Source organism: Phoca vitulina, unplaced genomic scaffold, assembly GCF_004348235.1.
Source record: "Phoca vitulina isolate PV1807 unplaced genomic scaffold, GSC_HSeal_1.0 scaffold21, whole genome shotgun sequence".
In the NCBI taxonomy this organism is placed as follows: Eukaryota; Metazoa; Chordata; class Mammalia; order Carnivora; family Phocidae; genus Phoca; species Phoca vitulina.
In genome coordinates this window covers 1,335,201-1,349,572 of record NW_022589724.1, presented here as the reverse complement: position 1 = coordinate 1,349,572, position 14,372 = coordinate 1,335,201, and the positions used below count along the sequence as shown (strand labels likewise).

The following is a 14,372-nucleotide window of genomic DNA, read 5'->3' as shown; positions in this document are numbered from 1 at the left end:
CCCCCAGTTCCTAGAGGAGGAAATGGAAACTCAAGAGAGGATGAGTAACTTGCCTGCGGTCACATAGTTTAGCTAGTTTAGTGGTGAAAACTCCAGTCTCCAGACTTCAGGGCCAAGCATCCTTTCCTCTAGTCCACAGGGGATCTAAGGAAGCAAAAAAAGGTCTGAAACATCGAATTGTTTAAAATTTCCATTTATTGGGTGAAGAAGAGGGTTTATAAAGGCCCGTGCAATGGTCGCTCCCTCGAGCCTCAGCCGTGTTCATCGCCTCCACCTTTCTGTGTGAAAAGGGGGCAAAGTTTGGTCCTTTCTGCTGGTGTTCTGACCCCTCACATCCTGGGACATGGAGTGATCACTCCCTCTGTTTGTGCTTTCCCAGCTGCTGCAGATGTTCTATCGACAGCAGGAGGAGATCCGAAGACTCCGGGAGCTGTTGACCCAGCGCGAGGTGGAGGCCAAACAGTTGGAACTGGAGGTCAAAAACTCGCAGATGGGCTCAGAGAGGTTCTGAGCAGAGACCTCTGCCCTCCCCGCCCTCAGGGACACCACTCGGCTCCGTGGGGAGGTCCAGAACCAAACCACAAGTCCCCCAAGAACAACCACTATTTCTATATTTTTTACCAGAAAACGAAAACTCTTGGTTGCTGAAAGATTCTAGAGGGAGGAATGTGGTGCCGTTTTTCTATTTGCCTTCTCAAAACAAGTGTCTGAATTGACTCTTTTTAGACAATAACTTGCCTTCTGTTTAATTCTGTGTTTAAGGGTCCACGATGAGCTGTAACTTCTCAAGGGAAAGAACACTGTATAAAGTTAGAGCTGGAAGGACCTAAGAGGGGAAGCTGCCTGTGATTTTCAGACTGTGGTCCACAGAATGGGAGGAAGCCTAAGCAGGAGGGCCATGCCCCCCCCCTCCACCCTGCTCCAACCAGACAGTTCCCTTTCTTTCTGTTTTGTATATTGGCTTCTGTGGAATACGTAATTCTGCTTCTGAAAAAACCTTTAGAAGTTTGAAAAACAGTGATCTGGCCCAACTTCCTCATTTTACAGGTGGGGAAACTGAGGCTCAGAGAGAGACAAGTGATCAAGATCCGCAGAGGGTTCATGACAGGGCTGGGTCAAGCCTCTGGTCTGCTGGGTCTCTTTCTGCTGTTTCTGGTCCGATGCAGTCTCAGCCCACAGGGCAGGAATCCGTTTATTCTGGCCTCGGCTGTGCCCCTTATTTGTGCAGTGACCTCTTACAAGTCCTTCCCTCTCTGGTCTCAATTTCTCCATCTGAACCTGGGGTCGCTGAGGTGTGCTGCCCTCTACAGGATCTGCCACCTGCGACGAGAAACCTTGGCCGTGACCTGAGGAAAACTACCTATAGGGTGATGATCAGGGTCTGCTGTAGGAACTCACAAGACATTGGTGATCGGGCAGAGGAGCTTTAACTGCGGGGAAATAAGTCAAGCTTTGGCCCAGTGCTAGAACACAGATAGGAGGCTCCAACACCATCCTCTCTTCAACAAGAATCAGCCAAGTATGGGCAGACACTATCCCTTATGTGGGGGAGCAGACATCAGAGTGGTTCCCATGACCACGGACTGCCACCCCCAAAGCCCTCAGGCCACAGAGCCTGCCCGCTTCCGGAGGATATAGGCAGATTTTGGTCCAGGAGGGAGGGAGCCCCAGCACTGCAGGATGCCAGCAGAGCCCCATGGCCACCCACTTCTGGAGAGGGAGGACTGCACTAGGCAAGGAGTAGGGCCGGATGACCCTGAAGTTCCCTTCTAGCCTGAGAGTTTTTATATGTCGCTCCTTTGGGAGTCTGTGTTCTGAGCCCATTCGCTAAGGTTCTTTCTCAGTGGTCAGTACAGCAGCCTAGCTAGAGATGGAGAATGTTGGAAATTAAATGTACCCCCTCCTTACTGAGGAGGTGCAAGCGATGGGGTTTTGCCCACTGCACAGGGCAGTCCTGGAGCTAAGATTGGGACGGGAGGAGGCCACCTAACCTGGTAGGTTTTAATCCAGGCTGTACATGAGAGTCCTCTTAGGAGGGTTCGAGAAATACAGATGCCCAGTCCCAACCCCAGACCAGTTGAAGCTGCATCTCCAGAGTAGGGCCTGGCTTTGTGTATGTTGTTATAAGTTCCCAGGTATTCTGCAGTACAGTGAGGATGGAGAGCCACTGGGCTAGCCCATCTGTACCTAATTGCAGTAGAGACGAGGACAGTGAGCATCAGACAGGCTCCGGGACTCCAACCCCATCCTCTAAGTCCAGGTTGGAAGCGTCATCCCATGTCTCTCTGGGACCCCTGGCTACAACTTGATGAGGGCTCTGGACCCCTGAGTGCCCCCTCCCCTAGCCATGGTTCTGACCCGTTGTCTGCCTACACATGCCAGACACCCTCATCCCCTATCTTGTTGACTTGGTCACTGGGGCTCACCAAAGGCCAAATCCCAGGGGTAGTGAGGGAACAGAACTCCCCTGGATGGGGTTCCCTGGCACACCCAGCTCTAATTCTAACATGGGCCGGGCAGGCATCCTCCCCCTGGTCAGAATAATGACACTATCCCCATGCCATTCTCAGAGAAGGAAGAAGTAGCCCTCCCACCGGCACTGGCTGCAAACAGGGGGTGGGGCTGAGTCTGGGGAGCATCCCGAATGCCTCCTCTGCACAGAACCTTCTCGAGCTCTCCCTACCCCTTAAGGGACCCAGACCTCATGCTTAAAAACAATGTGAAGGCATCCGTGAACAAACTTGTTTTTTGGGTTTGCTTTTTTTTTAAACTAGAATAAATTATTTAAATTATTTCACAGCAAGGGAGAGGGATAGGTAATTTTTATCGAATATTTTTTTAAGCCATTTTTTAAAATTGCCTTTTTGTTTATGTTCTTGACTGATGAAGTAGAAATTGCCCAGCATCTGTAGGGCCCGGCCCGCACACTCAGGGCAAACAGAATGTGCACTCATCTCTTTACTCCATACTCCGGGAGCCCCCTGACTGTTGACTCAGGAGCTTTCTGAGAATGAAGACAGCACTGGGAGATGAGCATTGGGGCTTATCCACCTTAGCTCTACAATAAATGTTCTTCCTGAAACTAAATTTAAGATTATATCATAGAGGGAAGAAGGAAATCAAAAATAGATCTATGCTTTTAATATGAAACCGTGCCTGAAATAGTTTAATGTTTCTGAAATTCCTTTTACCTTTGTAAAAAAAAAAAATTAAGAAATAAAAGTGAAAATAAATAGATGTGAAATCGTACAATGGAAAGAATGTAACAAAATAATAAACAACATCTGCCTAGACATTTTAATACCTGGAGCTTTCCTTTTCTTGATTTGTTCTACAAATACCAATTAAGTATCTACTTGTTTGGGCCAGAGACCAGGCTGGGAAATAGATAAAACAGACTTGGTCCCTGCCCTCTGAAGTTTTTAGTCATGGTTGGAAGGAAGAGGAGGGCCAGGATGGGGGAAGTGTGGGCTGCTCTGGGAGAGAAGCAAGGAAGGCTTCCTGGAGGAGGTGATATTTAGGCAGACACCTGAAGGATAAATAGAAGTAGGCAGGGCAAAGGGTATTTGGGGAAGAGAGGTCCCAAGCAGAGAAAACCGCCTATTCCCTGGTCTGGAAACAAAAGGTAGAGAGCATAGACAGGGCAGGGATCAAAGGTATTAAGAGCCAAGGATAGGAACTGAGAATTTTTTTCCCCAACTTTATTGAGATAACGATTGACAAAAGTTGTATATATTTAGATGGTACATGATTTTTAAAGATATACAATGTGATGATTTAATATATGTATACCTTGTGAAATGATTACCACCATCAAGTTAATTAACACATCTATTATCTCACACAGTGTGTGGTGAGAACACTTGAGATCTACACGCAGGAAATCTCAAGTATACAGTACAGTATTATTAACTATAGTCACCAGGCTGTACCTTAGATCCCCAGAACTAAGGCATCTTACAACTAAAAGTTTGTACCCTTTACCCCACCCCCAAAGCCCTGGGCAACCACCATTCCACTCTGTTGCTAGGAGTTCAACTGTTTTTGTTTTTGTTTCTTTAGATTCCACATATAAGTGAAACTCAACAGTATTTGTTTTTCTCTGCCTGGCTTATTTCACTGAGCATAAAGTCTTCCAAGCTCATCCATGTGGCAAATGGCAGGATTTCCTTTTTTAGGTCCGAATAACATTTCACCGTATATACACACAGCACATCTTCTTTATCCATTAATTCCTGGAAGGACACTGGTTGTTTCCACGTCTTGGCTATTGTGAATAATGCTGCATTGCACCCAGGAGTGCAGATACCTCTTCCAGATACTGACTTCATAATCTTCCCATATATACCCAGAAGGGAGATTGCTGATCATGGGGTAGTTCCATTTTTCATTTTTTGAGGAAACTCCATAGTGCTTTTCATGTTGGCTGTACCAATTTACATTTGGTGGACACGGAGACAGCCCGGGGCAATCAGAGTTTCCAGAGTGATTCTGACAGTTGTGGGAATGGTGATTTCTCCTGGGGAAAGGGCAGAGAGAATCAAGGGGAAGTGAAAGGTGTCGGTCACGCACACCACCGGGGAGGCCACAGCCAACAGGGCTGCAGTTCTCCGAGAGTGACTGGACTCGCAAGACTGGGCGGGGAAGCCCACCTCCTTTAAGCCCGCCCTCCGGGAGCGAGCCCCACTCCGGCTGCCGCCACCTCCGAGCCGCTAGGCGGGGCCTGACCCTCCGCGCCGCGGAAGCTGCCGGGGCTGATGCGGCGGGCGCGCAACCCGCGGGGCAACATGGCGCCGAGACGGCCGCTATTGCCGGCCGGGCGCGCGCAGCAATCCTTCCTGCGGGAGCTGGGCCGGCCCGGGGCCGCCCCGCCCCACCGCCCAGCTTTCGATTCTCCGCGGGAGCCCCTCCCCCGCACCGCGGCCGCCCGAACCCGAAGGTTGAATGGCGGGCGCAGGGGCGCAGAGCGGGACACCTGGGGAGCCGGGCCCCGCGGAGCGCGAGGACGCGAGCGGCTGGCGCTGCCCGGAGCACGGCGACCGCGTGGCCGAGCTCTTCTGTCGCCGCTGCCGCCGCTGCGTGTGCGCGCTCTGCCCGGTGCTGGGTGCGCACCGCGGCCACCCGGTCGGCCTGGCGCTGGAGGAGGCGGTGCACGTGCAGGTGGGGACGCGGGCGGCGCGCGGGGGGCGCAACGGGCGGGGAGGGGCGTGCCGGGGTGGCGGCCGGGTCCTGGTTAGGCCTGGAGCCGCAGGGTTGTTGCGAACGGGCAGTTAAGCCTCGGAGGAGGTGGGTTTGGGAGTGAGAACTTGGGAGCCCCCGCTGATACGCACATGTCCTTGACCTCGTCCACCACGGCGGGTCCACCACACTGCCCTTGGGTTGGAAGAAGGTCTGCCCCCCCCCTTTTGTTTTAAAGATTTTATTTATTTATTTGACAGAGAGAGAGAGTGAGAGCAGGAACACAAGCAGGGGGAGTGGGAGAGGGAGAAGCAGGCTTCCCACGGAGCAGGGAGCCCGATATGGGGCTCGATCCCAGGACCCTGGGACCATGACCTGAGCCGAAGGCAGACGCTTAACGACTGACCCACCCAGGCGCCCCAGGTCTGCCCTTTAACGCAGATGAAAAGCCACACAGACATCTCTGGTTTTCTCTCCTGGAGTTCACAGGCGGGGGCTGGGGAAGTGCTTGATTGCCTGCCCTAGGAGCCGCCTCCAGCCACCCGCTCCGCCCTTGCCCCCCCTCCCCTCCCCGTGCCAGTTCCTGTTCCACGCATTTAACAGCCTGTGGGGAGCTGTGACAGCCATTTTATTGATAAGAAAAGGAAGGTTCTGGAAGTTGAGGCTGGCTTTCAGCCCAGGACTCCACAGCTGGATTGCCCCCATTGGCCCGTTCTCACCTTGGAGCCTTCACCCCTGCGGAATCCTAATAGTGGTCAGGGGCTCTAGACTTTTGTTCCGGCCTTGGGAACAACTTGTTCTGTGGCTCTGGTCAAGTCCGTCTGCCTCCCTGGGATAGGCAGGCCCTCCTGTCTCTGACAGATGTAGATTCTACCACTTCCTCCTCCTAGAAGTCTTCTGTGATTAATGACCTTTCTCTTCACATTGTGATAACCTTGGAGCTCCAGGATGAAAATGGGCCCTGTGGGGGCTGGTCCAGTTGGTGGAGTCCTGGGTTTCAGGCCTGCCTCTGCCTCCAAGGTCTTCCTTTTCTTATCTATATAATGGTTGTAATAATAATAGCTCCTCAGAGGCTGTCTCCAGAGTTAACATGGCTGCTTTCCAGAGGTAGGGCTTGGGTGTCTGAGGGGCAGGTCCACCCACCCACCTACCTACCTGTGAACTCATCTTGTGTTCACACATCTACCCACTCACGTGTTTATCCATCATCCTTCCATCCACTCATCAAACATCCATTCAGCACATACCTTGTGCCATGAGCTAAGGAATAGATCAATTCTTCCCTCATCTGGAGGAGTTCACTGGCTGGTGGGGTGAGAACAGATGGTGACAATACAGTGTGGTAAGTATTGTAATTGGGAAGCCAGAGAGAAGACAATGTGAAATAGGAAGAGGGAGCCCAGGAAGACTTCCTGGAGGAGTGCCATTGGAACTGTCCTTGAAGGCTGAGTAGGATTTTACCAGGTAGCATTGACAGGAGAAGCATCCTGGGACTGGAAGGCCCAGGCACCAGGAGGCTGGGCTATCTTTGGGTGATGGACAGCAGCTAGACTTGAAGGCTTAGAAATCACAGTGGGGTGAGGATGTGCTCCTGGAATTTGAGGCTGTGGCTTGTACTTCGGTTACCATTGTGTCCCCATCCCCACCCACTACCTAGAATACAGCTGCCCACAGCAGCAAATGCTTGTTGGATGTTACAATGACAGTAAGAACTCTGTCGAGTACTTAGTGCCTGCCAAGCACTGCACCCAGCGCTCTGTGTACTTCTCATTCTCTGTGGCGACGCTATGGGGTTAGCTCCATGTTTATAGCTGAGGAAACAGGTTTAGAGCGGTGAAGTCACTCGCTCGGTTCCCATGAAGGGGGAACCAGGACTCAGATCTAGGAGGTCTCGTGTGACTCTGGGGCTGGTGGTCCTCACAGCTTCCTGGGTGGCTCCAGCTGTCCACTCGAAGCTGGCAGCCCTTGGTCATTGTGTTCAATTGAGCAGATGCTTCTCGGTCACTCCCTGGTCCCTGGGGGCGGAGCCAGGAATGGAGCAGGCCTGCCCTCAGGAAGCTTTCAGTTGACTGGGCAGCCAGACCTGGGCCCCGCAGCTGAGTGTAAGGCCAGCCGTAAGAAGGCCCAGATGGAGGTGAGGTCAGACCTGTGGGGAAGAGGGTCGCAGAGCACACCTGTGGAAAAACGGCAGTCACAAAACAGAGATATGGATGGGAGCCATTTCAGGTGGGAGAGAGATGGGAGCATGAACCCCCACAGACCTTACACATGCAGGTTTTCTGAACCCCAGTCCAGGCCAAAGGGCCACAGGCTCCCTGGAATGTACGTTCCACGAGGGCAGCCCCTATGACAGGGCCTGGCACATAGTAGGTGCTCAGTTAATACTGACTCTGTAAGTGAATGCTCTTCCCCTGTCCCCAAGCTGTTTGCCTTAAGGTCCTATTTGAGAAAATCAGGTCATAGTAGGATTGTTCTAGAAAAAAGGGAGGGGGCATCAAGGTTTGAAGAATATCTGACGTGGGCCTCTGAGGATCAGAGGGACCCTAGTTCCAGCTCATCCTCCAGTTTGCCCCGTGACTCTGGGCCCAGTCATCTCACCTTTTGAGTCTCAGATACCTCAACTGAAGCAAAATACAGGGGTGGGAGATGACCCCCGGGGTGGCTTGTTATCTCAAGAGTCACAGTATTAATTTTTCCTAACTCCTTCACATACAGAAACTCATCCAAGAATGTTTAAAGCAGTTGGAAGCCAAGAAGCATCAGCAAGTTGGCAACATAACCCAAATAGAAGAGGCTGCTGAGAAGCTCAAGGCAAGTGGACATTTCTTCCTTACTCTAGTTGAGATGTCCACACTTCCCCTCGGACACAAGGCTCTCCTCAGTGTGGAGCCAAGGGAAAATAAAAACCTCAAAGGGGCAGATCCGGTTTGGTGGGGTTTGGGACTTCCAGAATTTAGGGAGGTTCTTTTGAAGAAAAAGAACACAAAATCAGGTGTAAGACCATGAAGGGGCCGGGCCAGAGAGGAGCCTGAAGCTTCTGTGTTGTTAGCTTCGTGTGGATCTACCTCTGCCCAGCACCCTAGTCTTGCCCCACAGCGCCTCACAAAATGGAGGAACAGTCTTTCCTGCCGCCACCACCAAGGCCATTCTCTTAGAGGGACTAGTCGTCCATCCCTTGCACCCCAAGTCACCTTAAACAAAGCAAAATGCAGTGTAAAGAAGGTGCAAATAGCTCTTTGGGTGTCACTGCTTTGTTGAAAGAACATAAATAGGGTATAAATATATTTCCATAAGTAAGTACTTTCTTCAAGCTTCTCCTTTCATAGCACTGTTTATTTAAATGGATTCTGTCGTGGGCTTGAAATGGGAAGTTGGGACTGATGTTACCATTTGAGCTGCCATTTGACTCTAAAAAAGTTGTTCTGGGTCTTTTGGTCCTTTTATGCGAACTGAGTTGGTCCCTTGCCCTCTCAGCCTCGGCTGCCCCATCCTCGAAATGGGGGCTGCGGTGGGATGCCCTCCCAGCGCCTCTCCCCCTGAGGGCTCTGTGAACCCTGGACCGACCCCCACAGTCAGGCAGAGAGACTGGCTCTGGCCGTGGGAGTAGCTGGGACCCGGGACGTCCTGAGGCCAGGCCTGCAGCAGAGTGGAGATGCCGATGCCCAGGCCAGGCCACGGGGTTGGCCCCCTGTTGGCCCAGCATGCGTGGTCTGTGGCTGCATGCCCCAGCGTGCTGGGGACAGTTGTGGTTTACACCTGTGGCCCCAGCTGCCTTATTAATAGTGTCCCTCATGTTACCAAGGACATTTCTCGGGGGCTCAGGCAAATACATCTATTTGAAAAGATTCAGGAAGGGATGGGGGAGGTGCTTTGGGCCGCTCAGCCAGAAGGACGGAATCCAGGTATGGGGTCACTCTGCGAATCTCTCGGCAGGTATGGTTTGGGGGCCCTCAAGGAAAGAATTAGGACCCGTGTGCAGAGCCTAAGGGGTACATTTCAGCTTCATCTAAGATATGGGATTTTCTTTCTTTGAACCTTTTCTCCAACTTTTAAACTTTTATATTGAAATAATTACGGATTCACAGGATGTTGCAAGGGTAGAACAGAGAAGTGTACCTTTCCCCTAGCTTGCCCCAAGGCTTAGATCTTCCCTGACTCCACTGTGACATCAAAACCAGAATTGACGAGGTGTGTATATAGTTCTATGTCAGTTTCTCATACTGGTAGATTCGGGTAATAGCAACCAAAATACAGAACGATCCCATCACCACCAAGATCTACCTCAGGCAACACCTTTGTAGTCACCCCGCCTCCTCCCCCCCAACAGTCTCTAACCCCAGGCAATCACTAATCTGTTCTCTATCTCTATAATTACGGCATTTAAGAATGTCATAAAAATGGAATCATATGGTGTATGACCTTTGAGATATTTTTCACTCAACATAATGCCCTCGAGATCCATCCAAGTTGTTTTGTCTATCAGTAGTTCATTCCTTCGTATTGCTGAATAATATCCCAGCCATCCAGTAGTACGCATGTGCCGCCTTTTTTTTTTTTTAATTTGAACCTTTCATCTATGTTAGGACATTTTAGTTGTTTCCGGTTTGGGGCTATCACAAACAAAGTCGCTTTGAGCAGTTGTGTAGGTTTTTGTGTAGTTGAGCAGGTTTTTGTGTGGACGTAGTTTTCATTTCTCTGGGATAAATGCCGAGTGCTGGTTCAGGGTCCTATGGAGCTTGTATGTTTAGCTTTTTAAGAAGCTGCCAAAACGTTGTGCAGAGCGGCTGTGTCATCTTCCGTTCCCACCAGCAGCGATGAGAGATCCCATTTCCGCTCTTGCTGGCCCACATGCAGTATTCGCACAGGTTGGTGTTTTAGCCGTTCTGGCAGGTGTGCAGTGGTCCTCATTTGCATTTGCCCAGCGGCTGGTGATGCTGAACACCTTTCCATGTGCTTATTGGCCGCCTGTCTGTCCTTTTGGTGAGAGGTCTCCTCTTCATGTTTTTTTACCACTTCCAGATTGGTTTGTCTGTTTTTTTTTTTTTTACTGCTGAGTTTGGAGAGTTGTCTGTCTATGCTAGATAGGAGTCCTTTGTCAGGTATGTGGCTTACGAATATTTTCTCCCAGTCTGGGGTTTGACATTTCATTGTCTTCACAGGGGCTTTTGCAGAGTGAAAGTTTTTAATTTCAAAGAAGTCTAGTTTATCCATTTTTTTTTCTTTTATGGATTGTGCCCTCGGTGTCATGACTAAGAGCTCTTTGCCTAGCCCTAGATCCCAAAGATTTCCTCCTTTTTTTTCCTAAAAGTTTTATAATTTAACATTTACATTGAAGTCCATGATTCTTGTTGAGTTACTTTTTTGTATAAGGTATGAGATTTAGCTCAAGTTTTTTTTTTTTTCCTTATGGATATCCAGTTGCTCCAACACCTTTTGTTGAAAGACTATGTTTTCTCCATTGAATTGCTTTTGTTGAAAATCCGTTGGCTGTACTTAGGTGGGGCTATTTCTGGGTTCTCTATTCTGTTGCATCGATCTATGAGTCTCTCCCTCTACCATTATCACATGGTCTTGATTGTTAGAGGTGAGAATAAGTCCTGAAATAACTGATGCCTCCCACTATATTCGTTTTCAAAATCCTTTTAGCTGTTCTGGTTCCTTTGCCTTTCCATTTAAATTTTAGAAGGATCTTGTCTATAAGCTCTACTACTTTGTTGGGATTTGGGAAGGATTGTATTCAGCATGTAAGAAGTGACATCTTTACAATGTTATCTTCCCATCCGTGAATGCATATCTCTTCATTTATTTAGATTTTTGTTTTCTTCCGTCAGCATTTTGAAGTTTTCAGCATACAAATCCTGCACACGGTTTATTAGACTTACAGTTCAGTGACCCTCAGAAGGTACTAAGAAGAACGAAATTAGTGGTCAGCATTTTAAAGCTGGGACTGATTGGTTGGTTCATTGGTTGATCTGTAGAAAAATTTAAATATAGAAAAGTAGGAAGATGTGGCTGTCCTAGGCCTGCACTCCCACATGGGAGCTGTCAGGCCTGAGCAGTGGACACCGCCACAAGAAGGGTACCTGTCTCCAGGTCTCCCAGCCCCCACCTGATCACCTCCCTCACTGTTACCAGCCTGGCTCTTGGGGGCATTTATGTTTCCATTCCTGGTCAAGAAACAGAGATTTAAAAATTCAGCCATACCCCTTCTCGGATATGTCATTTGCAAATATCTTCTCCCATTCAGGAGGTTGCCTTTTGGTTTTATTGTTTCCTTTGCTGTGCAAAAGCTTTTTATTTTGATGTAGTCCCAACAGATTATTTTTGCTTTTGTTTCCTTCACCTTACGAGACATGTCTAGAAAAATGTTGCTACAGCCGATGTAAGAGAAATTACTGCTTGTGCTCTCTTCTAGGATTTTTATGGTTTCAGGTCTTTAACATTTAGGTCTTTAATCCATTTTGAATTTACTTTTGTGTATGATGTCACAAAGTGGTCCAGTTTCATTCTTTGTCACAAAGCTGTCCAGTTTTCCCAACACCATTTGTTGAAGAGACTGTTTTTTTCCCATTGCATGCATATTCTTGCCTCCTTTGTCTTAGATTAATTAACCATATAGTTGTGGGTTTATTTCTGGGCTCTCTGTTCTGTTCCACTGATCTATTTGTCTATTTTTGTGCCAGTACCATACTGTTTTCATCACTACAGCTTTATAGATTATCTTGAATTCTGGGATTATGATACCTCCAGTTTTGTTCCTTTTCCAAAATTCTGTTGGCTCTTTGAGGTCTTTTGTGGTTCCATACAAATACATAAAGAACTTATACAACTCAACCCCCCCAAAAAACAAAAAATCCAATTAAAAGTGGGCAGAAGACAGGGGTGCCTGGGTGGCACAGTTGGTTAAGCGTCCGACTCTTGGTTTCCGCTCAGGTCATGATCTCAAGTCATGAGATGAAGCCCTGCATCAGGCTCTGCACTCAGCAGGGAGTCTGCTTGAAGATTCTCTCCTTCTGTGCCTCCCCACGGTCCTGTATGCACGCATGCTCTCTCTCTCTCCCAAATAAATAAATAAATCTTTTTTTTAAAAGGTGGTCAGAAGGCATAAACAGGCATTTCTCCATAGAAGACATCCACATGATCAACAGATGCATGAAAAGATGCTCAACATCACTACCCATCACGAAAATGCAAATCAAAACTGTAACGAGGGGCACCTGGGTGCTCAGTCGGTAGAGCATCCAACTCTGAATCTCAGGGTCATGAGTTCGAGGCCCACTTTGACTGTGGAGCCTACTTAAAAAAAAAAAGAAAAAGAAAACCCACAATGAAATACCATCTCACACCCGTCAGAATGGCTTAAATCAGAAACACAAGAAACAGTAAGTGTTGGTGAGGATGTGGAGGAAAAGGAACAAACTGGTGTACCTGCTGTGGGAGACAGTATGGAGGCTCCTCAAAAAATTAAAAATAGAGGGGTGCCTGGGTGGCTGAGTCGGTTAAGCGTCTGCCTTTGGCTCAGGTCATGATCCTAGGGTCCTGGGATCGAGCCTTGCATCGGGCTCCCTGCTCAGCATGAAGCCTGCTTCTCCCTCTCCCTCTGCCTGCCTCTCTGCCTGCTTGTGCTCTCTGTCAAAAAAATAAATAAAATCTTAAAAAAAAAAATTAAAAATAGAATTACCATATGATCCAGTAATTCCACTACTGGATGTTTACCCAAAGAATATGAAAATACTAATTCAAAAAGATACATGCGCCTCTATGTTTATTATAGCATTATTTACAACAGCAAGATATGGAAGCAACCCAAGTGTCCATCAACTGATGAATGGATAAAGAAGATGTAGTATATATAGAAGGAATATTATTGACCCATAAAAAACAATGAAATCTTGCTTTTGCAATGGCATGGCTGGATCTAGAGGGTATTATGCTAAGTGAAATAAGTCAATCAGAGAAAAACAAATACTATATGATTTCACTCGTGGAATTTTTTTTTTTTTTTAAGATTTTATTTATTTATTTGACAGAGAGACACAGCCAGAGAAGGAACACAAGCAGAGGGAGTGGGAGAGGGAGAAGCAGGCTCTCCGCGGAGCAGGGAGCCCGATGTGGGGCTCTATCCCAGGACCCTGGGATCATGACCTGAGCCAAAGGCAGATGCTTAATGACTGAGCCACCCAGGCGCCCCTCATATGTGGAATTTAAGAAACAAAGCAAACAAAGGAAAAAGACAAACAAAAATACAGACTCCTAGCTACAGACGATAAACGTGGTTGCCAGAGGGGAGGTGGGGGGGGGGGATAGGGGGATGGGTGAAATAGGTGATGGGGATTACTAGTGCTCTTACTGTGATGAGCACTAGGTGATGTGTGGGATTACTGAAGCACTGTGTTGTACCCCTGAGACTATATAACGCACATTCATTATACTGGAATTTAAAAAAAAATCATTCTTCAAGCAAACCACTATTCACATTTTGAGGGTGTTTTTTTTTCTGTACAGGTATACGCTTTTCTATAGTTTGAGACATATTCTCTATACAATTCCATACAACTCTAATACAGAGATATATCTATACAACTCTACTATCATCTCTATACGGTTCTAATATACAAATGTCCCCACTTTGGAGGTAAGGCCTGGTGGTTCGTTTCCTTGTGTGATTTGTCGTTTGTATCATCCTCTTGTCTTCAGCAGGTGTTTTCCGTGGCGTCCTGTATGCCTAGGGTTGTGAGAGCACAGCTTGAGAGCCCTGTGGCTGGAGCTCCTGCAGGGCACTCTGTCAGTTTCAGTAGTTCCAGACCTGTTTTATATGAATTTTTCAGTTTTTGCTTTTTTAAGATTTTATTTATTTATTTGAGAGAGAGAGCGCACAAACAGGGGAAGCGGCAGGCAGAGGGAGAAGCAGGCTCCCCACTGAGCAGGGGGCCTGATGTGGGGCTTGATCCTGGGACTCCAGGATCATGACCTGAGCCGAAGGCAGACGCTTAACTGACTGAGCCACCCAGGCGCCCCTGAATTTTTCAATTTTGAGGGTCCATGAACTCAGACTTGCATTCTTCTCAGTACAGTCCTGTTGTTTGGTTTATTTGTTTTGCTGGTGATTCTCTTTTTGCCCATGACCCTAGGTGGCTGACAAGATTCCTTGCCCCTGGGGCGGCTGGGTGGCTCAGTCAGTTAAGAGTCTGCCT

The 14,372-nt window shown here is 48.3% G+C and overlaps 2 protein-coding genes across 5 annotated transcripts in view; both read left to right on the top strand.

Annotated features, from left to right (window-relative positions):
• Positions 1 to 3,299, top strand: part of CORO2A (coronin 2A) — a 52,579-nt gene extending 49,280 nt beyond the window's left edge. For all 3 annotated transcript variants that reach the window (XM_032418746.1, XM_032418743.1, XM_032418744.1), the window contains exon 12: positions 380 to 3,299. In XM_032418746.1, the coding sequence (XP_032274637.1) occupies positions 380 to 511 (132 nt within the window). In that variant the 3' untranslated portion in view covers positions 512 to 3,299. The remainder of the gene's footprint in view (positions 1 to 379) is intronic.
• Positions 3,300 to 4,782: 1,483 nt separating this feature from the next.
• TRIM14 (tripartite motif containing 14) overlaps positions 4,783 to 14,372 on the top strand; it is a 33,918-nt gene continuing 24,328 nt past the window's right edge. For both annotated transcript variants that reach the window (XM_032418361.1, XM_032418360.1), the window contains exons 1-2: positions 4,783 to 5,160; positions 7,894 to 7,989. In XM_032418361.1, coding sequence (XP_032274252.1) covers positions 4,945 to 5,160; positions 7,894 to 7,989 — 312 coding nt within the window. In that variant the 5' untranslated portion in view covers positions 4,783 to 4,944. The remainder of the gene's footprint in view (positions 5,161 to 7,893; positions 7,990 to 14,372) is intronic.